A 27,270-nucleotide genomic window follows, 5' to 3' on the forward strand; every position below is an offset into this window, starting at 1 on the left:
CCCACCCACTTGGTAACTGTTAACTAATTATTTTCTAACAATAATTTTGTAAATTTTCATAAATCATATGCATATAAGCTACAATGCAATAGCAAATAACATTTAAATATTTTCAGATTTCTTTTTATTAGACAAGTCACTCGCATGTTGAATTTCCCTATAGGTCGAACGGCGTCCAAACAAGTAGTTACATTTAAGTACATATGTATATCTGAAGCAATATTTGTTATACTTATACGTATATGGTATATGTATATATCCTCATCTAAAATGCAAAATAACGTAACATCAAGTAAGTTTACAGGCGTAGGAAAAACGATATCATAGAAACCGCTCATAGAAACATAACTTGAGTTTTGGTTATAAAATGGTTATATATTAGTTATAACTGACAGCGGAAGCTGACAATATTATGCTAACTATATATAATATGATCTAGTGAATCGTAAGCAATAAAAAACTGAATTTTGATTTTTTTTATCACACGTTATTTTGCATTTTCAGTGACGATATATGTATGTATACGCTAATGAAACTTTATAGAGGCAGCAAAGAACAAACAGAAAACACAAGAGCCTTCAAAGTGCCACGAGCAGTTGGAAAATACTCAATAATCAGTACTCAAAATTGTTAGTGTTGGTTTTTTAGTAATTGGAATTCATGCCTTATAATTGAATTTAACACTTTACTTAAATTTTTTAACAGTTTGTGACACTGTGCGGTTAACACACACGGTATGAACCCTTGTCATTATTAATTTTTTTTGTGAAGAAAAAAACTTTAGTGTTTCATACAAAAACTTTCAACTCAAATTTTAGTTACAGATTTTGCTATAGTGCCGTTATGCGGTAACAACAGTTGTTAATATTAATATTTAGCATCGCTGCCAGTTCGCTTTTTTTAAATTAAATCAAAGAAAAAAAAGTTGTTAAGTTCCGTAAATAATTTTTCTCAAAACCATTTCAAAAAAAAAAAAAAAACAATTATCGCCATGCACATAACACTGAATTTCGTATACTCCGACAGCGTGGCCAACAACATGAACTTTGGCAAAAAAGAAGCAGCTGTTACGGTTACGTTTAATAGTCAACATTCCACGTGTTTACTGTTACACACACTTGACTAACGTGATGTTATATGGCAATGCAAGACATTACAGTCTTGTGTGAAATTAATGCAGTCAACATTCTAAGTTTTTACCGTTACCAAACTGGACTAACGCAGTTCATTATGACAATGCCCGACACTACAGTCTTGTGTGAAATTAATGCAGTCAACATTCTACGTGTTTACCGTTACACACACTTGACTAACGCAGTGCGTTATGGCAATGCCCGACAATACAGTCTTGTGTGAAATTAATGCAGTCAACATTCTAAGTTTTTACCGTTACACACACTTGACTAAGGTTGTTCGTTATGGCAATTCCCCACACAGTCATGTGCAAAATTAATGCAGTCAATATTTCACGTGTTTTCCGTTGCATACACTTGACTAGCGCTGTTCATTATGGCAATTCCCCACACTACAGTCATGTGCAAAATTAATGCAGTCAATATTTCACGTGTTTTCCGTTGTATAAACTGGGCTAACGCAGTTCGTTATGGCAATACCCGACACTACAGTATTGTACAAAATTAATGCAATATCTGACACTACAGTCATGTGCAAAAAAATGCAGTCATTTACAAACCACACATGTAACTGTAAACTTGTTTGCATGAAAATAAAGTTTTTTCCTTACATATTTCTTTCTATTCCAACACTCGCGCTTAACTTTGTCGTAAAATAATCGTTGAAATCTTGAAATCGTTCGTAATGCAGGCTAAGGAAATTTTGTCGTTCGTTTATTTTTAATGATTGTTAAACCTTGTAGGGCATAAAATATCTACATTAATATAAAGAAATCGCAATTTCAAAATATTTGTGTAAGGAAAAAGTCAAAGCAAAGTAAAATATTTTCAATTCTTTCTATATTGTTTTGTTTAAATATTTTTTTTGTAGTTTTGGCATTTAATTAATTAATTAATTAGGCGTACGCACTGATTAGTTTCATATATATTTATGTAGTATATTTATATTTATATATATATATATGTAGTTATGCACGCCATTTCAAGCAAAAACACGATTTTTCTAATACAAATTTAACATTCCCATACATGTGCCTCGTATAAGTGTTTTTTTATTAACATTAACTTGCTTATATTTATTTTTTCACTACTTAAATACAATTTTCGCTCAGCAAATTAAATGTTTCAACTGAAAATTGTTATAATAAATTAAATAAATACATATTTATAACAAATATTAAATACAATTTATACTCTGCAAAGTACATACATACAGATTTGTTGTATTTTCAAGACATAAAACATAAATATAAAAGTTCATAAACCCACTAAATTTATTTATTTGCTCGTCACTGTAGTTTAACGCAGTTTGTATGATTTGTTTTTCACTGTGTTCTCCAGCATATTGTTTTTTGTCTTCATTACTTCATTTTAGTTTCTTTTTATTTATTTATTATTTTTGCATTAATAATACAAGTAATTTGTTTTTGTTTTTGTAGTTTAAACATTGGTTTGTATGCCCGTTGCTCTTTGGTTTTTCACATTTTGTAGTTTTGTTGTTGGTTGTTTGTTGTTGCGTACGCAGTTTAAATAACGCAACCATAAACAAATATGCAGTTAATGTCAATATTTCAAATATTAATTGTAATTAGTTTCTTTTACGCATTGTTGAAATATTAAATATAATAAAGTTAAAGTAGTAAGTAATTTGGTATGAGTTTCATCATTACTGGTGTACATATATTGAAATTATTGCCGAAAACATACGTTGCACGTCGATTCTTTGCGGTACCACATGGTGCTGATATTTTTTTGCACGCGAGTGTTGACAATTGTGGCGGCAAATGCTTGACAGCTGACAGCGGGCGTGAGTTACTGACGCAGAAATAGAATATAACCGTTAACTAAATGAAAACAAAAATTTCCGTCGGTCAGGCGACTAAAAAAGAAAATATCAAATATTTTCCACTTTCGGCGCACTTGAGCTTGAGCTTTGACGTAAAATATGCTCACGTAAAAGACAAAAAAAGTTATGTAAACAAGTTGCCCGCCAGCATCTCAGCGCCGCTGCCAAATTAATTCGCCGAAAAAGTGCCAAAAGGCGCGCCAAAAAAACTCACTTCAACGCGTAATTATTTAATTTTTTTGAGGTTATGTGTTCGCCTGCTAAGAATTTTGCGCACTGCCTGCAATTGCCTCAAGTTGTTGCACTGACATTCATGCAAATTTTCTTGTAATTCTTTAAATATTTTTTTTCTAATGGTTTGAAGTATATTTTTCTTGATTTTTTGTTTTGGTTTTTGGTTTTAGTGGTTTTGTTTTGCTCTGCTGTCCTCAGTTTAACTTAGCACACTTGAAGAAAAGCTTTATACTGCACCGTGCTGCTCTTTGTTGCCAGCGCTGCCGCCGTCAACCAATGATGAAGTGCCGCCGGCTGGCGCTTGTGCCTGTTGTTGTGGTGGTGGTGGTGGCATGTATTGTGGATACTGTGGATATTGTGGCTGTGTTTCGCCGCCTATTAATCCTAGTTTATCTGCGTGGTGATAATAGAAGAAAAATCGAATTTCATATTTAATAACATTAAAGCAAATATTTTTGTGTGCTTTTTTTTTGCAATGGAATGCAAACAGTTTTAATGACACTGAAGTAATTACATACAATATGAGCGAATAATTACATACAAACATACATTAATACAGTTATGCTTAATACAATGAACTTGGTATACATTACAGTACTTGAAATAATTACGGTACTGATGCCTGTGAGAAGGAGGTTGTATGTACAACTACGATCAAAATAATAGCAGTGCGGTGTAAGCGATCGACAAGTAGATAAGTAATATTTACATATGTATATGTTATATGTATATGTGTGCATAAGTAAAGCAAGAAGCAATTGATAAATAATAATATTAAATGGAAATCACATCCACCTCCACCGATTCGATACATACTTACTTTGTGACTTTATTGTTCTTAAATTGTTCAAAAACTTCAATAATAGAATTTTTGAAAAAAATCAGTATGACTCTAATCCTAACCAAGTTTGCTTAGTGTCTAAATTAATGCTAAACGAGAAAAAATGCTAACTTCATTTGCACCGGCGCTATAATACCCTTCACATGTGAATTTTTTATCGAATAAAAGGGTATAAAATATCTGTATCTTCATTTTGATCTGACAGTTTGTATGACAGCTATGTGATATAGTGGTCCGATCCGAACAATATGCTCGAAAACTGTGGTGATGTCTTTGGTAAAAATCCATGTCAAATTTCGTAAAGATATCCTGTCAAAAAAAAGTTTTCCTTACAAGGACGTGAGTTTGATTGGTAAGTTTATATGGCAGCTACATACATATACATATGCTATATTAGTCTTATCCAAGCAATATTTTTGGAGACTTTAGCGATGCCTTTGGTAAAACTCCACGCCGAATTGCGTGAAGATACCTTGTGAAATAAAAAAGTTGTCCATACAAAATGTTGAATTAGATCGGTCAGTTTGCATTGCAACTATATGATACAGAATTCCGATCAGTACAATATGTTCGGAGATTGTGGCGTCGCTTCAGAAAATTATACGTGCCGAAATTCGTGAAGATAATTTGTCAAGTAAAAAAGTTTTTCATACAAAGACTTCGATCGGTCAGTTTGTATGGCAGCCATATCGTATAGCAGTCAAATAACGGCAATACCGGCAAATGAGCAGCTTCTAGGGAAGAAAATTACCTGGGCACATTTTCAGATCGATTTCTCAAAAATTGAGGGACTAATTTGCGTATATATATACATACAGATGGTCATGGGTAGATCGAGCGAGCTCATCATACTATATTAATAGATGATCTCCAACGTTTTCTTCCGGGTTTTACAGACCTCGTAACAAATTAATACAACCCATCCAGGGTATATTAAGTATTAATTATTTGTTTGTTCCATATAGAAAAAAAAGGGATCAAAATTAGGTATACTATTTCCTCTCTAAACGGCAGTTGATTGGGCAGTTAACCCTGGAAAATTTCCAAAGAAATATTGAGCTCGTTGTAAGTCCTTAAAAAGGCCATTAGGCACTTTTTTTTAGTAGCCAGCTCTAACTAGTCAGAGTCTTTTGTAAGATTAATAACAAGAGAGCCGGCAAGAAAGTTTTAACTCTGATGTAAAGGCCTGAATACAGAAGTTGGAAATAATAGAAGTATATGTTCGTAAAAATGTAAAAAGACTGGCGCGCGGTTGTAAACTCGGCTATAAACGCGTAAGCGCTGTCTACGCCAATAAAGAAGAATAAGTTCGTAAGAAATCTATAAAAAAGCAATTGACTTGACCCCAACTTAAAAGAAAAACCTTTATCATTGAACTGCTTCTTATGAAGTCGTGATAGTTAGTCAAATAGACGTTACAGATCTTTAATTAAAAAAAAAACGTATCAAATGGCGACTTATTGGAAATAAGCGTTGGGGTTTACATCAGTGATGCCTACTTTTTGTAAATATTAAACGAATATCGGATCACTTCCTTTATTTATAAGATTTCAGTGACATTTGGACAGTGAAGAATTCGAAAATCGACTCCGAACTGTCTCCTAAAGTGGGTCAGTAGTCGTGTCAAACACAAGATCTACACAGACAGATTCACATACTCTGTACCTTAATTTATACATGAAGTAAAAAAACGGCTCATCATCTGCCTAATTGCAGAAAAGAAACCGTTTCCTTTCTCATGTCGTGACATTCAACTAAGTATTCTCAGATAACAAATAGTTTTTTTTTCTACTTATAGTGCAATTAAATTGTAAATTTTAAGGTAATATTATATTAGAGGACACATCGAAAGTGGTCGAAACTATATTCGTAGCGAGAAGAGAGATTTTTTTTGTATTATTTCATTTCCTCTGAAAGAATTTGCAATCCAGAGTAAGTAGAGTATCAGAGAGAACCGGAGAAGAAATGCCGTAAGTTACCATATAAGAAAACATTTAAAGTCCGGACCTATCATTGAACAATGTTTCAACCTTTTTGGAAACCATTCAGCTAGGATCCATTTGCCATGAAATAGTTTCGCGACTATTCTACGTTTATTTTGTATTCGTTTTTTTCATGGAATACTTTCTCTCAAGTTATCTACAAGTATGTATGCGTGAGATTTTTTTACAAAACAAACCAAAATAATCAGCCTTGGTTACGTTCTTTCAAAATGCTTTCGCTTTACTTATGATTTTATAAAATAAAAGTTGCTAAATTTTACTCAAAAATGCGAACACTAGTTATCTTTTGATCGTAGTTTGTTATACGAGCGTATCTTAACGTATAATATAATGTATTAGTACTGATGAGTATTGAGGTTATGTTTGAATGTTCGGGGAAAAAACTAAAAAAAATCAAGCTTATGTTGATAATGGTATCATATGGTCCAAGCAGAATTATGGAAATGAAGACGTTTAACCGCACTTATTCGATAAACTTTAAGGCTCTATGCACGACGAACGCAAATTATGAAGATTATTTTTACATGTGATCATTATACAAGATAATTGATGAAAGTGATATATACAAATATCGGATTTTTATAGTGTCAAGCGACATACATACGTATGTATGTATTTATAATACAAATGTATATGTATTCTTGAAAATGTTATTGAAGTATGTCGAAGAATCTTGGAAAAATGGCTAACCAATATGAAGCTCCTACTGAAGCAATTAAGACTAAGGGTGCTGCCACCCTGGGCTCAATTAGCGTCGAATGTGCCATTTTGAGTCCTTATCGTAAGAGCTTATTATTGTGTTATCCCACATCATCGTTGCGCTCAAACCATTTGGTGCTCTCAATGAAACTATTTATATGCTTTAAAAATTTAATTTATTTTAAGCTTTCATCAAACAAAAGCTCCGAAATTTGGCTTCTACTGAGCTTTCACTGAAAGCTCTTTGCTTGTAACGGGTGGTCGAAGTAGATGTAATTTTTTCAAAAGCCTTTTTTCACGCGTGAGTCGTGTTAAGCTGTCATGTTATTTTTTCAGTATTATTTGGCATTTCATCATGGAAAAAAGTACGCCTAAGCAACGTTTACAATTCGTTAAATTTTATTATGAAAATTCACGTTCTGTTGAGAATACGTTTTGCGCGCTTAGCTCAACTTATGGTCAACATAGTCTGCCTACTGAGCAGACACCATCAGCCATCTTGAGACCCAGTGAAGAAAATATAGCAGCCGTAGCTCAGAGTGTGCACGAAGATCATGGAGAGTCTATTAGGCGCCGTTCGCAGAAACTCGGACTGAAGTATGGGACGACTTGGTGCATTTTATTCGACGTTTTCGAGCCGAACTTTATTTAGCGATGACCATTTCTGGATCAATGGGTATATAAACAAGCAAAATTGCCGCATTTGGGAAGAAGAGCAGCCGGAAGTGATTCGAGAGCTGCCATTTGATCCAGAAAACACATGGGTTTGGTGTGGTTTGTAGGCCGGTTCAAAAATGATGCCGGTGAGAACGTTACCATCAATGGCGACCGTTATCGAGTCATGATAACCGACTATTTGATACCTGAAATTTAAGCTCGTGACCTCGGCGTTGTGATTTCACACAATTATACTTCTTTCTGTGGAGATATGTACCTGTAAAGTCTAAAGTATATGCGGACAATACCGCTTCGATTCAGGCCTCGCGTGTCATTCGCCAGTTACCAGTCGAAAGGCTCAAACGAGTCATCAAAATTGGACTCTACAAATGAACCAACTGAGACAATCTTCAAAAAAAATAAATGCCAAAGAATATTCTTTCGAATGATAATAAACATTCCGCCTTCATTCTATCATTCCTGATAGAAATCGAAAAATAATATAATGGCGGTTAGATATGGCAATGTTAGTAAAATTTTAGATATGGTATAAAGGCTAAATTATCGCTAGGTATGTCATGCAACATGCTTTCTTGAAAATGTGGAAATGTGTTAGTGTACATGTGGGTTGTGATTTCGGGAAGATGACGTTGATGATCATGATGATGAAGCTTGAAATCCAATCGGGTGAAGCACGAAATTTATACACACACACAAATTCAATTCAAATCAATTCAATTCAACGCACAATAAAGCCCAAAATATATGCAAATAATGCGGTTTATAGCTTACAAATTTGCCGAAAGCACAATCAAGTTCGGTTGTGAAAAAAATGGTTACAGTATGTTCGAGTATGTTAATGTTTAATTTATCTTCAATTTGGTTTAACTATTTAGATTTATGAAAATTTTGAGTTATGTTGTACGATTATTTTATGCATTGGCAACCGGAGGATTGCCATCCTCCTCTTTGTTGGTGGGTGTTCGCTGTATGGTATGCTCGGGTGCACCTTCGTGTGCCGTTTCAGTTTCGGACACGTGTTCGCGTGCCTGTTCGGTTTCGGTTTCATGTGCGTGCCGATTGTGTTTGGTGGCGTGAGCTTCAGGTTCGTTAATAGATTGATTTTCAGATTCGTTTTCGTTTGCGGTTTCGGATGCCGACGATGTTCGTGAATGTTCGGATGCGTTGTTTTTGTGTGATTTGGATGGTTTTGTGTGTTTGCCAATAGCATTGTTATTATTGTGATCGGTATGCACGTATTCGGGTTGTGAATGTGCGGAAACATTTTCGTCTACGGCAGAAACGGCTGGTACTACCCATGCTTCTACAATGCAAAAATTGTGTAAAAACAGAAAAACAAAAGTGCAATTTGTAAGCGTGTTTCTTTTCTCATAATTAAAAGTTCCAATTTTTTTTTGTTTTTGTAATGGTGATCGTGTATGTGTATGGATGTGAATGCGAGTTTTTGAAGCGTGTGGGCATGAGTTACTCGTTGAGTTTCGTGGGTGAATAACGGAATTAAAAAATATTAAAAATATTATAAAAATTGTTTCTAAAACTCAAGGTTAGCCGGTAAAGTAGTTATTATTTATTTTGGCCGTCTGATAACTAAAATGACTGTTTAGCTTTTTCTAGTATAATCTAACATTGAAAGATTAAAACAAAATTACAAATATTTTTTTGTTTCAAATATTATAAAAAAAATTAAAAAAAAATATTTTTTTTTAATATTATGAATATCCTAAAAATATTTTTTTTAAGCACTTCATGACACCAAAATGATTTCAAACATTTTTTGTGAGTATGAAGGGACTTTTCTTCTAATTTCAATAATTTAGCCGTCCACAAAAATTAGTTAGCTTCCTTATAGCTCTTTAAGCTTCCTAGCATTTAGTTAAATGTTGAAAGTTGTGCCAATGTAAAGCGATTTTGAGTGATTTTTCTGTTTACCTTTCGTGGGGTATTAAGTGGGTGTAAAATATTTTATTGCTTAGTTCAAATAACGGTGCAAATTTTATACGTGAGTTAATCTTCATCTTTTTCTGCAATTTTTTTAACAAATACAAATGTGCTTTTAATTAATTTGTTTGTAATAAAAGAATAACAATAAAGAAATAAAATTCAGATATAGACAATACAATTTTTTTTTCTGTATATAAAAATAAATTAAATATTGAATATTATAAAAAACAAGTATTAATAATTCTATACAATTGAGATGAAGAATGGTTTAAACTCATATGAGGAAATATTATAAAGTTTTCATATATAAATTTTTCATATATAAATTTAATCGCATCTTTTGAAGGAAAAATGCTCTGGATTAACCGCATAGGCGCCTATACGCATAATAATAATAAAATATAATAGTATCGGTTAGCAGTATCTGGATAGTCGTAGGTCATCAATGATTCGATTAACCGCTAATTTTCGACTTCGGTAAAATGTTCGTTGGCGACTAGACTCTACATTCTAGAGGTTAGATAACACTGAATTAAATAAAATGTTTTTATCTGGAAACTGAAATCGGTAATAATATGTGATTTTAATAAAACAAAACATATAGACTTTTGTAAATAGCATAATAAATATAAAATTAAATAAATAAAATATTTAATCTAAAAAAAATTTAATCTAAAAAAATCACAAAAAAAATAAAATAAGTTTACAACAATTTTCGAGAACGAAAAAAAAGGATTATTTGAGTTTTTAATATAAATTTTGAGGTTATGTGAAAAAAGACTTTGTGTAAAATTATAGAATTTTTCTTTACCTACAACATTGCCTTATAACTTCTTTTTATAGAACTCGTCGTTTTGGCGAAAAGCGAGAAACAACGTTAAAAAATCAGCGCTTTCTATTTCTTTTCCCGACCTTTGAACGCCCGTAAAATAAGCTGCTATGAATTGCTTTCTTTTTTTCATTTACAAAGTTTTCTGCACTAGTCTTTTTTGTTGAATGTCTCAAATTTTGTATTTCTAATCAAATTTCGTGTGTGGAATCGTTGTTGGAAAATGTTTATGATAACTCAGTTTTATCAAAAACACAAGCCTACGAATGGTACGAAGCTTCAAAGACGGTCGAGAGATCGTTGAAGACATGCCCCGTTCTGGATGACCTTCGACCTCTTCAACTGATGAAAATATTAAAAAAGTAAAGAATATGAGGCTTGAAAATCGTCAGGCAAGTGTTAGAGAGATAACAAGAAAGCTCGACATCGGAATGGAACCCGTTTTCAGCCGATCGAAGAGGTAAAACAAAATTTGCTGAAGGAACTGAAGTCTGTCCCAAAACTTGATTAAAATCATTGCCATAAATGTACTAAATCTGGTGGGGATCACTTTGAATGCGACAAAATATATATTGATGAATAATTAAATATTTTTTCTTTTATTTACAATTTCCGGGAGCTTTTTGTCACAATATATTTTGTTTAAAATTTTATTGAACAATTTTTGTAACGAAATATATTTTTTCATCTAATTACTCGGGACAGATATAACTAAAACCATACAAATAACCAAACAAATAAACTTTTTGCCTTTACAAAAAAAATACATTCTTACAGTTTTAACAGATTTGGAATATATAGGCTTTCAAAGTGCTAAGAAAATATTTTTTGCATAAATTATACTATGTATGAAAGGGTTGAGAACTGTGATTTCTAACATCGAATCATATAAATGAACTGTAATAAAAGAATTTATAATAGTAAAACAATTTATGACTTTATGGAAGACATAAAATTTAAGGCTCTGTAAAATATTATTAATTCTTTACATCGAAACTAGTGACTAAAGCTGTCATAACTTAAAATTAAAAAAAAAAAATTCATTAAATATGAATTTAAACTGCTTACTAATATTCAAGATATTTAAAAAACCAAAAAAAAAAAATCAAAAAAAAAAAATAAAACTTAAAACCAAAATTAAACAAAACAAAATCGAGTTAAATTTAACAGCAGGTACATGTATGTAAACGCAACTGGAAAACCCAAATTACAAACAAACACACACGTAAACTAACAAACAAAAGGCAAAAACAAGAACTGTGACTAATCTTGAACAATATCACAAATTACGAACTTCTAACAACTTTTAACAACACCAGCTTGAACTTACGACTCGTGAATATCGCGAAACGACGACGACGAAAGTTAATATTTATTTCTTTTGGAAAAAATATTAGAAAAAATATGCTTTACAAATTTTACGAAAGTGAGCAGAATGAGTTCGGTACGTAAGTCTTTTGTTTAACCCTCAAAAGTATGCAACAGTTTTGGTAAGTACATATAAGAAGCTATCATGGTTATGAGTATAAGGAAAGAAATAGCATTATTGACGAATATATATTCGAACACTTGCATGACAGTAATATACAGGGTGTGCCATTTACTAAACGTTGGACGTGCTTGAAAAAATACAATTCTTTACATTTATAACCACACATCAGTATTATCGCCGAAGCAACCGCCCAAATCAGTGACGCTTAACATGGAGTATGGTTAGTTGGTTGATTGAAAATGGAGGTGCTTGAGCGCCGAACCGTAAGCGACCGCACTGATATCATCATTAGGCCTATTGTGCTCCCGGGTGGTAACCAATTTAAGCCTTATCCAGCAACTCTACTTCTTTTCACCGCAGCTCCTAATGTATCTTTAGTTAGAGTATTGGCAGTCGTTCCTTTGCACCCGGCTAAAGCCCTGGGTATTCACATTGATAATATCCCACCGTCCCATCAACCTCATCTATAGACCGTGTACCCAAATGATATTAACCGAGTTGCCTGCAAAAAGTCTAGTTATTCTTCTTGCATTCCTCTGCATAATGAATTTTAGTATAGGCACTACAGATGACATTAATTGCCGTTTAGCTATCCCCCAGTTTATGGACTTGCTGGGTAGACCAGTAGTCCACTTGTCACCGTCTACTATGTTCAGAATTTCGGCCTGAAGGACTAAGTTGTTGTCATTTAGTAAGGATTGCTATAGAAGAAGCCCGCTCCTGTGACTTTTTCATCCATTCATGCAGTAGTGAATATGTATACTTCGCTGTTGGAACGGCTGATCACAGAACCATTGGTCCAATTTTCTTTACTGGGGTTTGGTTCCTCGTGGGTAACATCACAGCAAATACAGTCGAAAATCAGTGTAATAACCACTTTTTTTTGTTTTTTTTTTTTTTTTTTGATTACCGTGGTGTGGTTCTACAGAGAAATTATGAATACTACTGTTTGGCTGGCTGTTTTGAGGTCTTGGTAAAGCAATTGGTCATAACCATTCTGTAAAAATGCATAGAGCTTACACCACGGCAATGCCATGTCACACTTGACTTTTTTTCTGTTTTCGAAATTGAAAACTCTGCTTCAAGTCCATTTGAGTCTGCTTTGAGTCCATTGAAGTCATTAACAGTAATTCGCTGAAGTAATGAAGGTCATCCCAGCTGATACTTATAAAAAGTGTATGGAGAATCGATTTAAACGTTTGCACAGTTGTACTGGCTCAATTGCCTATTTTGAAGGCGATAATAAAGATTTGTATTAAAATATGTTAAAATGTATATTTTAACGTCAGTCCGACTCAATTTTGATATGATGTATAGTGACTTTAAGGGCCATTTTCTCAATGTCTGGTTAGCTCTGTCAGTTAAGTTCTGGTTAACTTAACTAAGAACATATTTTATTAAGTCCTGGTTAACTTAACCGAAAAAATAAAAAAATAATTAACAGTTGGCTGTCAAACAGTCATTGAAGCTTGATTACTTTACCAAATATTGCCCGTTTCGCTGCATACTTTTAGGATTCAAATGCAAAAAGAACTTTTCAAACGTTATCTACGTTTACGCACTTGTTTCTATTAGACGAATTGCGCACGTCGTTTGCAATATCCCGAGCATTCAAAGCCACAAAGAAATTCAAACTTCAAGGGACTTGGAACGTGGCAGTGTTGCCGTCTTCGCGGTGTGTACTATACATAAAAAATAATTGACGAACCAAAAGCATTTGCACAATTAAACTCAACTACAGTTTACTGAAGCGTTCGACGTCTGCTCGTCGAAAATGCACATTTTACAAATGAATTTCGTTGATATCGAACCTGGTGCGTCGGCCAATTGACATTTGTTATGATTGCGCTGTGATACAGCCGATGTGATTTGATATATTTGATTGTTGGCATAATATACAATTTTTCATTCACTCAATTAACAGTCAATTAACACCGATTAGAGTTGTTGTAATTTTGAATTTGCTTAATTTCCGCATGCCGATTGTGCCTTGCTGAGATTTATATTTGCGCACTTACATGCACGCATACATGTGTATGTATGTGTGTATGGCGGTGAGTGCGCACTAATTGACAATTTTTATTATTGATTTTTTTTTTTTAATTTTTTAATTATTTTTTTTTTTGTTTTGTTGGTGAGCGATTCGTATAATCTACTTATAACTTAGAACAGTTTCACTGCACATTTGCACATGATAACGCTAGTAAATATGTATATAATACATACATACAACGCACACTGCCAATTTCAACTTCGAATTTTGGCTTTCAAAGAATTTCGAATTTTTTTTTAAATATTTTTTTTTGTTTTTGTAATGTTTTCTAGCACTCTACATAAAATTACCTACAAAAGTAAAATAGAAAATTATATGTATATTCATATCGGCAATTTATAAAAGAGTAAAATCGTATACAACAACAAAAAGTATGCGTATGTCATGACAGTAATGATGCGTGTAAGTGTGTTTAGAAAATAATTTCTGTTTTTTCTATAATCATAAATAAAATTTCATTAATTTTCTCAGCTAAGTAGTAGAAAAATATTTTCTTTTTCGGTGCAATCGAAATTTGTGCTGAAAAGATGCTGCTAAATCAAATGTGCAGTTCAATCAGTAGAGTGTGTCGATAAGTATTTTACTAAGAGAATTTAAAACTATTTCGTTAATTATTTAAAAAGAGTTAAAATTTTTTTTATAAGTAAATTGTGCATAGTTTAACATTTCAGAAGGCGCTATTAAAATATATGGAAATATACATATGTATAAGTATATAGGTGTGTGCCAAGGTCAGGCAAGTGTCATAGTTAAATATTGAAACTAAAATCATGTAAGTATATCAAGATTATTCATAGAGTTTGTCAACAACTAGATTTTGTGAGAAACGTCGCTGCGTTCCCCAGCACTTACTTGCAATAATGCCCACAACGACCAGTCCAATAACGCCCATAATAATCATCATCTATGGCGTAGAAGCGGAAAAATGCATTAAATACATATGTTAGCGTAAGACAAATGTAACGGTACCTTCAAGTTTTGCAACCAGAATTTTCGTTTTAGTTTACCAGCTTGTTGCTCAAATTGCGAAGCACCCTGTTGTAAGGCATCAGCTCGATCATCCAATTCCGATAGCTTTTGATCTCTCTCAAGCACCTTCTCCACATTTGTTCGCATTATGTCGACGACCTATGGCCACGAATAATATTGAGAATATTGTATAGGAAAGAGTGTTAGTTGAGGAATATTTTAATTGACAAATTTTCCCCTAAAGGCGACCTTTTAACCCCAGCTTTTTTTTAACCATTAACCGTACGAAATTCTTTATAAAGGATTTTTGGAAAGTATTACTTATTAGATTCGATAAATTTGCACTTTCTTAAAGATCTATACTACACATTTTATTGTTATCCGAAGCAAGAAAAAACGTCAACTTCGGTGGCGTCGAATACGTTTCACAAATAAAAAATTTACCTTACAAGAACTTGATTTTCTTCTGAAAATGCAGCTTTGCCTTGGCCAATAACATGACAAATTTGATGGCAACCGTTCACACGACAGTCGGGTCTACGTAAACATTTTTTATCTGGTCAAGGACTATCAACTCAACAGAATTCAGCCGTTACAACAACAACAAAGTTGATGGAGATATTTCATCGAACGAAGAATCTTTAGCACTTCACTACAAGCACTTCAATTCGGTCCGCTGGAAGTACAATATCGACGATTTCGACAAATGACCAGCTTTTTGGATAGAAAAGGAATTTTCAGAAAAATCTTCGACAATCCTACCCGAAAGTGCCAATATAGTTTAAATCGTTCACCCTGTTCAAAACCAACCAGTTGATTAGAGAATAAATGTCCATGTGCGCATTATGTCTGAAGGAGTTTCAAGTGGGGAGCGGAAGAGTTTCTCAAACGTATTTGAAATCTTTGCTAAAATTAGAAGCCACATAGCGAGGAACTAAAGAGAAAAAAAGAGATCCGGTTCAAGTGTGTCTGCTGATTTACTTCACTAGATACTTTTTCTCCGGTCCCAAGTAACACGATGTTAATAGGTTAAAACATTATTTTCGAAGCCAACCCGAAGCATTCGTAAAATGCATACAGAGACGCTCAATAGCAATCAATAATGGTTTAGAAAGCATAAACCTTTCTTAGAATGCGATAAGAGAAAGATCATTGAAAGGAGTATGGCAGAACGTTTGGCCACATTTAAGTAAGAGTGAAGACATTGGAAACTCTGTCGATATGGATGAAATAGTGGAATTATCAAAACAAACCGGTTTAGATGAAGTAAATGTAGAAGTCGTCGAAGAAATAGGTCAAGAAACAGCAATTTCCAATTGACATTCAACTTTATTACGAAAATACAAGTTCCAATGAAGAAAATATAGCAGTCGTAGTAGAGAGTGTACACAAAGACCGTGGAGAGTCGATTCGGCGCCGTTCGCAGTAACTAGGACTGACGTATAGAACGACCGGGCGTATTTTAAAAAGAGCGTAAATTGAAATATATTGCTTGTGCAAAAACTGAGTCGCTGGACTTTCACAAGATAAGGCCCATTTCTGCCTCAAAGGATATGTAAACAAGAAAAATTGCCACATTTGGGACGAAGAGCAACCTGAAGAGTTTCAAGAGCTGCCATTTCATCCAGAAAACACAACGGTTTGGTGTGGTTTGTAAGCCGATGGAACCTTCGGTTCATATTTTTTTAAAAATGATACCGGTGAGAACCTAACGGTCAGTGGCTACCGTTATCGCGCAGTGACAACCGACTATTTGACGATTCAAATTGAAGCTTGTGATCTCGGCGACATTTGGTTTCGACAAGACGGCATTACTTTCATGACATCGAGTCAATCATTCGGTGTGCAGATAATTTTACATTTTTGGCCGGTCGATTGGCCACGAAGATGGTATGATATCACACCGTTAGACTTTTTTCTGCGAGGATATGTAAAGGCTAAAGTCTATGGTGCAAAACATCACACGTGTCATTCGCCGGTAACCAGTCGAAATGCTGGAACGAGTCATTGAAAATTGGACTCAACGGATCGACCATCTGAGACGTAGCCGCGGCCAACATTTGAAAGATATAATCTTCAATAAATAATTTTTTACCTAACTAATTGTCGATTTATCTTCCCCTCATCCCATTATTCACATGTTAAGTTAGCCTTTCAAGCTTCAAGCGGAGTCTTACTGTACATACATAACAGCCCGTTACCAGCTATGTACTGGTTCGATTTAGCTCAACAACTTCACACATATACGTACTCACCTCATCGACTTGTGCCTGCGTCTGTTGTAACCGTTTTTGTGCTGCAATCTGTTGAGGATTGCGCGGTCCACCGACGATCTCACCATCACCGCCCTCACCTGCGGCATTATCAGCTGGTGGTGCATCGGCTGCTGGTGCTGGTTCCGCCCTAAGAATCGCAAATTTTAAATAAATAATAAATTATTCGGCTGTTTACATAATAAAGCAATATAATCAACAAGTTTTATGACCAAGTATAAATATTAAGAGAAATTATTTTGGACAAAATACAATAAATGAAATAATTAAAAAATAGCAAATTTATATTCAAATTATTTACACAGCTTCAAACTTGTTAAGTGCATCTGTACATGTACATGTGTAGTGTGTATGTATATATTAACTAGTGTGTAACAACAACTTCTAACCTCAAAATTACAAAAGTTCATCTAAAAGTTGCCCAAATGATTTAGCAATACCCAACGCTTTATTTTTCAGTTTTCAAAATTACTTACTCTTCCTTCTTCTTATCTTTCTTGCCCATTTTCGCAGAGAAGTTTTAAATGAAACCGATTAGCTTGAAATTAAATCAAATTCAATAAAGTGGTCATTCATTTTATGGCTTTCTTGTTTTTTGAATATTTTTTAATAGATAATGGAGATGGTTTTGATGTAAAGTCATGGTGGTTAGTGATTTCTTCACCAGATGCAGGTGTTCTCGGTGAAGGCGAGAAGGGAGAAGAGCAGGGACGATTCCTTCCGGGCATGGTATTCTCCAAGCGGCCATCATCAATTAAAATATTTTTTTTTCAGATCAGCATCAATATTTCTTCAGAACGCATTAAGTACTCGATCGTTATCAAGTTATCATCCACATATGTACTCGATCATCAGATCAATGAAAACAAGAAAAACCTAACCTTCGATTGCACGGAATCTTTAATATCTTTCAAAAATATTTCTTAGAATAACTTTGAGAGATCAGTTTGTATGGCGCTTCATGCTATCGGCGATCCCGAAAGTGACCATAAGAAAAGGACGTGTGTAAAATACCTCAAAACTGAGAGACCAATTCGTATATATGCAGACGGCACCTCACCCTGATCATTTACTAATCTACTTATATGTATGGTCTCCGATCTTTTCTTTTGAGTGTTACAAACTTCGGGGGTAACGTAATATACCATGTTCAGGGTGTAAATATATGTACCTAGGATAAGCTGAAGCTAATTTTAGATCAAAATAAATGAAATATAATATCAGTAAGTCAATCATATCAATAAATTCATGGATGATGGTTGGTACTTATAATAAATATTTTATTTATAAGCCTGAATTTTCCATAAAATTTTATTTTTAACTCTCTTCAAACGGTTGGAAATTCAAAAAGGAAGTTACAAACCTCAAAAGGGAAAAATGGTGGAAGTGGAACATAACTAGGACCGGATATTAGTATAACATAACCATGTTGCGCCTTTAAATGTTAACCGGAATCGGATCGTAGCATAAGAAGAGTTAGGAAATGAAATAACGATGCTATGTTTTTCGGTTGAAAATCCCTGAAGAAGCGAAAATGGAACTAAAGGGGAAGTAGTTGGGACCGGAGAGTAGTGTATTTAGACACCGGAAATAAATTAACGATACCATATTTCCGGTTTTTAAGGAAGTTGTTTGTAGAAAACGGAAATGAAATTACAGCACAATGTTTACGGTTTGCAGAAACAGGAAGTTTTAAGCCGGAAACGGAAAAGTGGGACGGAAACAAATTAAGTGTACAATATTTCCGATACTCAATATCTTTTAAATTCTAACAGGAAGTTGCAAACCGGAAACGGAAATTGAAACAGCGGAAGCGAAACATGCCGATAGTATTATAGGTAGTGACCGGAAATAAAATAACGGTACCATATTTCCGATTTGAAAACTGAAACGGAAGTTGAAAACCGGAAATGGAAAAATAAAAATTGTACAACTGTTATATACAGGAAATAAAATTACGGTGCTCGCTCGGAAGAAATTTTCGTCGAATGCCGGGATAATCGCCGCAACTGAGGACTATTTTGAAGCAAGGACAAATCGCAGTACAAAAGTGGTATCGAAAAGTTGGAGGGTGTATCACCCTTAAATAATGTTAAATAAAAAAATTAAAAATTTGTTTTACTGTGGTAGGCCGAGGCACCATTTTTTGAATCTGAAGGTTTATAAAAAATTATACTGCGATACCTAACCAAGTATTTCTTGGCAAATCACCTTAGGTTCGTATCATACGTGGTACTATATCATCCTTTTTTCCCTCTCGGAATACATTTTCTTTGCTAACGTTTTGTGCTGGACTATCTTCGTGGATAGAGAAATCAATTGTAATAATGTAAAGGTTCTGAAAGTTAACATTTTTTCTGTGTCTCTCTTAGAAAAACACAGATTTTGCAGTTATGCTATACCCTGGGCTCAAGTAATCTGAGTAAAATGATTAAATATTTTTGTGTAAAACAATAAATGCTTTAACGAAAAAATTCTCTTAGAAAATAAGTGAAATAAATTATGTTTTCGAAACAAATAGTTTCCACTGAGCAATACAGCAAAATCAACTTCATATTTCCTTATAAATCACTTGTTCTTTTATGCACTCATACTAAAAAATCAATAGATGTACCCAGTGCCAAGTTCGTGGGAATGCAAATATATTTATCCGAATATGAAAATATTGCGAAAAAGAAATGCTGAAGTGTGCCAACGTGAGTCAAAACAGCAGGCATTTATTGAACGAAAAAAGGAAATATTTTCCACTGTCGCGCAATTAAAGGCGCCAACAAATTGATAAGTGGAACGAACTCATTCTCCCTCAACGATGCTAACCGCATTAGGGCGCCACAATATGGCCAACTGTAACTTGGCACATAATTATTAATTAATGAAGGCAGTCTCTTGGCGGTCTCATCAATTGATTTCCTGCTATCGCGAAGCTACTGCAGACTATTACTGTTATATGTAATATATACATACATATATATGTATATACATATATACAAATGTATACCTAGGCACTTAGCAACTGAAAACATAGATATATACATATGTACATATGTATTTATATGCAGTGCAAAACAGCTGTTGTAGCGGCATGAAGAAATTGGTATTGAAGTAGTACAACTATCAAAGGTATAAGCTGAGAAGGAGAATATAACGGGTGATCCAAGTAGAGGTACATTTTTTAATAGCCTCATTTTGACAAATCAGCAAGTTCACATGTTATTTTTGTTCAGTGTTGTTCGGCATTTCATCATGGAAAGACTTACATACATTGTGCAAGAATTGAAACCACTCGATCTTCCAACGAACATTTTTTCTCAATGGGCTCTTGATAAGTTCCAAGAAGATTCGACATTTTCGAGTCAAATTTTTTCAGCGATGATTTCTGGCTCAAAGGATATGTAAATAAGCAAATGCAAAAAGCAAAAAAATGGCATTTGAGACGAAGAGGACCCTGAAGAGATTCAAGAGCTGCCATTTCATACAGAAAAAACCACGGAATGGTGTGTTTTTGGGCCGGTGAAATCATCGGTCCTTATTTTTTCAAAAATTATGCCGCTGAGTACGTAATCGTCAATGGCAACCGTTATCGCGACATGATAACCGACTATTTGATGTCTGAAATTGAAGCCCGTGATCTTGGTGATTTTTGGTATTAACAAGACGGCGCCACTTCCAACTCATCGCATCAATCAATGGATTTATTGAGAGAACACTTCGGTTTGCAGATACATAACAGAACGTTAGACTTTTTCATATGGGGATATGCAAAGTCTAAAGTCAAGGCGAACAATCCCGCTTTGATTCAGGAATTTGGTTAAACATCACGCGTGTCATTTGGCAGTTACCAGTCGAAATGCTCGAACGAGTTATCGAAAATTGGACTCTACGGATGAGCCATCTGAGACTTAGCCGCGGCCAAAAAGAGATCTTCAAAAAATAATTGCCAAAGAATGTTCTTCGAATAATAATAAACACTCTAAACTAAATTTAAAGTAGGGAATCTCGAAATGAATCTATGTATCTCCCGAATTTATGCAGATAGAAAAGGCAAAAATTATTAATAAATAAAGTAACTTTTAAAATTATCAGATAGAAAGAAAGTTGGAATGTACTCTCCATCGTTTTATAAAAATTAAAATTTTATTTAATTCTTTAGTTAATAATAAACTAAAGTACTATTAAAATGAATATTTAAACCTGGAATTCTTCTACTGTCCTGCCATTCAAGTCCTATTCTATGCACATTTTCTTCGTAGCAAAATAAAAGGGACACACAGATTTTTTTCCTTATGTATTCTCTTGTTTATCCCTACACAATCTGTGAAATCGTTAATAACTCTTGGAAAATATCCTTCATACAGGTATGCCACACTAGGTAGTATCCATATTGCAGGTAGAATGTACATCTATATTGTCTGTATTCCATAGCCTTTGCCTTTTGTTGTCAACAAAAACATACATATGCTCAGTAAATGGAAAGTATACATACATACATAAACAAAACAAAAAAGTTGATAACAGTCAACGATTGCTACCAAACCTTGTAAAGTGTGTATTTAAGGTTGAATTTTCGAAGAAGATTTACAACTCCATTTTCGGTTTTAAAGCATAGAAAATGTATAATCCTGCTCAAGCTGGTAGAATATATGAAATAAACAATTATATTGAATATGTATGTGAAGTCATCGAAAACTTGCTTCATGCGAGTCGTCCATCCACTGCTGTTAATGACGATAACATAGACAAAGGTGAGGAATACGGTGCTTGAAAATTGTTAGGCAACTGTTAGAGAGATGGCACGAGAGCTCGCGTCCGTTCGAATGATTTTAGTTGATATTTTGGGAATGAAACGCGTTCTTGCTCGACTCGTCCCAATAAAGCTGATTTTTTTTTTCAAAAATAGTACTTTTTTAACTGAATTTAAAGCGAAAAACGCAATGAATACGATAGATCAAGCACCGTATTCACCAGTTTTGAAGGAGGATTACTTTGAATAATTAAATATTTTGCGTTTTATTTACAATTTGCGAATACTTTTTTGTCACAATATAAGTGCTGTGAAATTCTGATAATGCCTTAGTAGCTCGTATTGGAGTCTATCTTTAAGGCGCTACTAAATATTTGCGAAAGACGTGAAAATGTATGTACCTAGTTTTTATAAAATCTCTTTCTATTAAATATTATTTTCCACAGCTCCATTGGAATGAAAACATCATCAGCTGATTTCCGGTGTTGTATAACACTGTTTAATTTTTAACACTGCGTTTTGATATTTTTTATTTTAACTAATTTGCAATTATTCACCCCTCACGCATTAAAAAATACAATATTAGTTGTGGTTTTGCTAAATCAATTAAATGTTTGTGTGTAAAGCACACAATTAAATTGATAGCAAACTCTTCAGCGTTCACGTGAGTTACCCAGGAATGGAGATTTTCCTACACCATTGGGCAAACATTCATACACATGTTTAAGCATGTTTGTGTAACGCGTGTCATGTTGGCTAACGGTACGCCTGAAGGGCTCGCTTGCCGTCGACCATCTTGTATTTGTTTTTGTAACAGTGTTAATTGTTTGGTCACTTGCACACGCAGCGCTTTCACCAACACAATTGGCATTAATCATCATTTGCAGAATTTCGTGCAATCGAATTCACCCGAACAATATGCATGTCAATAAAAATTAAGAGCCATAATTACCAAAAAATTAAAATTAAAGCAAAAGCGCACACTAAACAAAAATATAAGTTGGAATTTGTAAAATCAATAATGACAGCTACTTACATGTTACTCGCGCTGTTTCGATACTTTGCGCTGCGACTGCTGGACTAAAAGCACTGAAGCACTGAGCACTGAGAGAAATGGAATATCAGTTGCTGACGCTGGCGCTACCGCTGCTGCTGCTGCTGCTACTGATTTCGGCTAACGGCTGCTGTGCTAGGCGAGTGGGCGATAGGGTGCGGCAAGGTGTTCTGGATAGACTGCAAACGCTTTTGTCTACAAAATTGATGCCAATTATGTAGGTACCCTAGCACTGACGGCGACTGTAACTGTGACTGTGACACAAGGAGATGGGAGAGAAACAAAATGCACAACGTTGAGTTCAACTGGCTATAAAGTGGCAGCACGGTGACACTGTGGCTGGCTACTGACGTTTCTTACTCACCACTCACAGAGACGGTAGGTGGTGTGTGTGGGTGGTGGGCGCTAATTTACGCTGTTGTTTTAGTTTTTGATTGCGTGCCGTATGTGTTGGACTTGGCTGTCGGGGGTTGTTTTCGAAATTAACAAGCTTTATGCATTCGAACTTCGAAAGCAATAGAGACTATGCGTAATTGCTGTCTATTGTTGTTGTTATTATTGCACGCCTGCCTTTTACTAGATGACTCGCCAAAAGTGTACGTTTGTGTCCTTTGTGTGCCTTTTCGCTAGCTGTTGTAGCTTATTTCGAGCTCAAATTGCGAAATCTGACACTGCAATGTTGGCATTTTTTAGTTGTGAGATAAAGAAAATAGTTGAAATGAATTTTTAAGAATTTACAATGCGATTTTTTTCTTTCTAATTTAAGCACAAAGCAAATTAGCAAAATATGCTGGATTTGTGTAAAACCCAATTATGTTATTGCAAGAAATTTGTATAGAAAAAAGTTGAAAATTACATTTTAGCTACGCAAACAACAGTTAGCTCAATTTTTTTTAGTTTTTTAAGCGCTTAATACTAGGAAAGCCCAAAGCGGTGGCAGAAAAATCAATGAAAATTTTCACATCATCACATTTGTGACACTTGGTTCAGCACTTCAATATTTCGCCACCCTAGGCAGTTAGGCAAAAACGCAAATTTGCACAATAAAGCTTACATTTCTTAAACTATTCGAAAAATATTAATTTGGCTTTTTACAACAAATTCACTGCATTTGCACTTTAATTGGTAATAATTATTTAATTTTCCTATATTTTCATGCGTTGAGCACTTTTTCACTTACGGTAATATTTAGGCAACTGCGAAAATTTTTTCAAAGCTCGGCTACAGCTCCTCGGCGCTCGTATGATGAATATTCGAAAGTACGCAACTACGAAATGTGTTGGAATTTTTCTTGTCCCCACTGGGTCGTGCACCAAGAGCGTGCGTCAAAATGAGACCACTAACTACTATTATACCATACGTCAGCTATTTCTTATCCTTTTAAAGACTTCCGTTTTGCGCAGACGCTTTTGAAAAACTTTCCCGGAGACTTTTGGAGACTTGGAGTGCCATATAATGCGCATACATATGTTTGTTGTAGACGCTCATGAATGAAATTGCGTTTTATAGTTGAAAAAAAGGAATTTGTATTCAAAGAATCACATCTGAGAATCCTATTTTTAGCTAAATATGTACGAGTTATTAAAAGAAGCCACAGAATAAGCATGCCGTGGCTCATATGGCATTATATAGATACATATGTACGAGTTACATACATATGTGAGATAAAAACAAAAATAAAAATAAATAAAAAAATATTTTTAAGCTCACTACAAAAAAATGTTTATTGAGATCAAAATATATATTATTTACATGGCACGAAAGAATTTGAAAAACAATAAAAAAAATATGCTGCAAATTAGTTATGTACATAAATAAGATAAACAATTCAATATATATTTCCTATGCTATGTGGCGCTTACATAAATCAAGCTAACGGTCATACTAACGATCACGCTGTGCTTAACAAAAGTCTATCAAAAATAATATATGTAATTGTAGAGGCGTTTTGCCAATTCTACCGTCTGGAAATGCTCAATTTGCAGGAAAGGTTTGGCTGCTATCACACGTTCATCCTAAAATAAGTTATTTGTTAAGCAAATATTTTTTCAATACAAATTAAATAATGAACTAACCTCGAGGAATTCCCTGGAAAAGTCCGGATTCATGAAATGCAACCTTACAGGTTTGACAGGTGGCACTTCTCTACGCTTAATCACTTCGATTGCCTCCAAAATGAATTGTTCAGGGAAACCTTGTGAATTGCCAAAATTTACATATTTCAGTTTTTGGCACTTCATCAAAAAGTCCAAAGCTTCGATTGGCAATTTCCACGAATAACCTATATCTATTTCTTCCAGCTCTTTTAAACGATTAAACATCGCTACCGAAACGTAGAGCGGCACATTATCTACGCCCATGTACAGTGTCTTTAAGCTGGTTAATTTTGATATGAAGGTGAGATCTCTGGTTGTTATGCGGGAGCCGAGAAAAATTAATTTTTCCAAAATATGATTTTTACGTAAGCCCTTGAATAACTCTCTCGCCTCATACAAACCGCACTCACATATGCCATAGTAGGTGCCGCTGACGGGTAGCATGGCATCGCCTCGTTCGATTTTCCGACACCTCCGACATTGTAATGTTTTGAATTTATTGATAATTAACACTTTTAGGCACGGCAGATCGCCTATTAATTGCCATTTGCGTATTTCATGCCAGTTCGCTTCTAATTCTTGTAGATAATTTAAATTTTGTGACATCTCCAAAGCATCAATTGTGGCGAATACATAGGGACAGGCGCGTACCACCAGCTTTTGTAACTTATTTCGCTTAAGAATGCTAATCAAATGTCTGGATTCGAAATCATGTACATTGTCGATAATTAATTCCTCGAGGTTGGACATTTGGTCTATGTAGCTGCCTGCAGAATGAAGAGAGAGATATTTTAATTAAATCTTTCCATACATAAATTAATACGAACACTTTACCAGTTACGTGACTGAAGTTTAACTTTAGACGCTTTAGATTAGGCAAAGGCAACAGGTTTTGTAAGTCTTTATCAGCGAAGCCGTGCAGCTCCACGCTTTCTATAGTTTGGTGATCTCGTCTGAGCGCCCGAAAGAATCTTTCGGTGAAAAATAGCGCAAATGTATCATCGAATTTAATGCTTTTAAGATCCGGCATTGGGAACATATGAGTTCCGATTAAATGGCCAAATTTTGTCACTAAACGACTGTCGAGAAAATACGCGTCATGCTCTTCGATAATAAATTGATGTATATAGTAGTTACAATAAATTTTTGCAAATCTGTCACAGGTGCGTGAAAAATTCCGCTTCGCCCTCATTCCCTTTAGATGTTCGAAGATAGCTGTTAAGCATTCATCGTTGAGATCTAATATTGTTGTTGTTGATATGGCCATAGTTATTATAACCAGCTAAAGAAAAACGAAAACAATTCACTAAAATATTTGCACTTGTTTCTGATTTTTTCAAGCTTACCTTTAACTACAAAAATGAAATTTATGTGCAACCAAGCGTCTCAAACGCAAGACTAATCTAAGCCTGTGATTTTGTTGTCCTTTTAACACGTATATGAACTGCATCAACATAATCTAAACTGATAAAATGGCGGACAAGGTCTGCAAGCAGCAGGTAGTACAAGTGAGCGGTTAAAGTCACAAGGAATGTAAACAAAGTTTCATCTCTCTTTCTATTTTTAAGTTTATCCATGCCAAAAACAAATCTCTTTAATTGCTTAAGCTTACTTACACTGATGTCCAAATATACATATATATATCATTTTATATTATTTTTGGCTCAGAAAATACTATTTTCGCCAAAAAATAAGCAGAATTATTTGAATCAAAACAAACAGCAGTTCCGTTTCGTTACTGCCTTTCCATTTTAGAGTTACCAAATTTTACAATTTTTCTTTCAATTCACAATTAAACACAAAAATCACATTTATTACTAAGTTAATAATGCTAAAGCCTTGAATTAATACACTAAATTATTATTATTCTATAAAAATTTAATAACATTTTTGAGCAATTTGTTTCTTACGACTAAAGCTCTAAATTGCCAGCTACCTCTTTTTATTAATCATTGTGAATCCTCACAGCAACAATTGCAATGATCATTGACAGAGAACAGAAATATCAGAGAACGTCTATCATCGAGCAAATCGTTCGCGACTGTCTAAAGCAGAGCCTACGTCGTTATTTTGGGGTCCTAATCCTAATCTACTTTCCTCTAATATGGAATATTGTTCAAAACTCTTTCAATGTTATGTCGTCCTCTTCTACTCCTACAGCTACTTTAGGACGTTCATAAGTCACAGTGACGGGTGGGCACACCCAATTAGAGTCAGCACTAGATGAGCTACGACTTAGTGCTGGCTCTAATCGTAAACATGGAAAAGCCCCAGGCAAAAGTTTGTATTTAGCAACAAACTGCGTTTCAAAATGATTTCGGCAAATAAAAAGGGTATCGGAAGGCGACACAACTAAGTTGCAAGCCTTTGCCCAACTCTGCCGAACAT

General features: G+C 34.4%; 2 protein-coding genes across 9 annotated transcripts; both read right to left on the reverse strand.

Moving 5' to 3' along the window:
• Nucleotides 1–509: 509 nt before the first annotated feature.
• On the reverse strand, nt 510–24,125 carry LOC105223280 (vesicle-associated membrane protein 2). 8 transcript variants are annotated; one of them, XM_011200955.4, is made up of 9 exons: nt 23,967–24,125; nt 23,151–23,457; nt 22,769–23,040; nt 17,468–17,529; nt 16,974–17,121; nt 14,719–14,877; nt 14,602–14,653; nt 8,206–8,737; nt 3,467–3,606 (listed from the first exon to the last, which is right to left on the reverse strand). In XM_011200955.4, exons 4-8 carry the CDS (start codon nt 17,494–17,496, stop codon nt 8,346–8,348), a joined length of 780 nt encoding a protein of 259 aa, XP_011199257.2. In that variant the 5' UTR covers nt 17,497–17,529; nt 22,769–23,040; nt 23,151–23,457; nt 23,967–24,125; the 3' UTR covers nt 3,467–3,606; nt 8,206–8,345. The 8 variants fall into 8 exon arrangements, with proteins under 8 accessions (XP_049314622.1, XP_011199260.1, XP_011199257.2 ...); XM_049458666.1 differs by lacking the exon at nt 8,206–8,737 and adding an exon at nt 9,364–9,455; XM_011200954.4 differs by having other exon boundaries at nt 23,841–23,979.
• A 358-nt stretch (nt 24,126–24,483) lies between these two features.
• LOC105223282 (uncharacterized) lies at nt 24,484–26,641 on the reverse strand. The gene is made up of 4 exons (XM_011200960.4): nt 26,229–26,641; nt 25,717–26,164; nt 24,862–25,649; nt 24,484–24,801 (listed from the first exon to the last, which is right to left on the reverse strand). The coding sequence occupies exons 2-4, from the start codon at nt 26,147–26,149 to the stop codon at nt 24,703–24,705; spliced, it is 1,320 nt and encodes a 439-aa protein (XP_011199262.2). The 5' UTR covers nt 26,150–26,164; nt 26,229–26,641; the 3' UTR covers nt 24,484–24,702.
• Between the last annotated feature and the right edge of the window lie 629 nt (nt 26,642–27,270).

The sequence above is a fragment of the Bactrocera dorsalis genome, chromosome 5 (genome assembly GCF_023373825.1).
Source record: "Bactrocera dorsalis isolate Fly_Bdor chromosome 5, ASM2337382v1, whole genome shotgun sequence".
Classification (NCBI taxonomy): domain Eukaryota; kingdom Metazoa; phylum Arthropoda; class Insecta; order Diptera; family Tephritidae; genus Bactrocera; species Bactrocera dorsalis.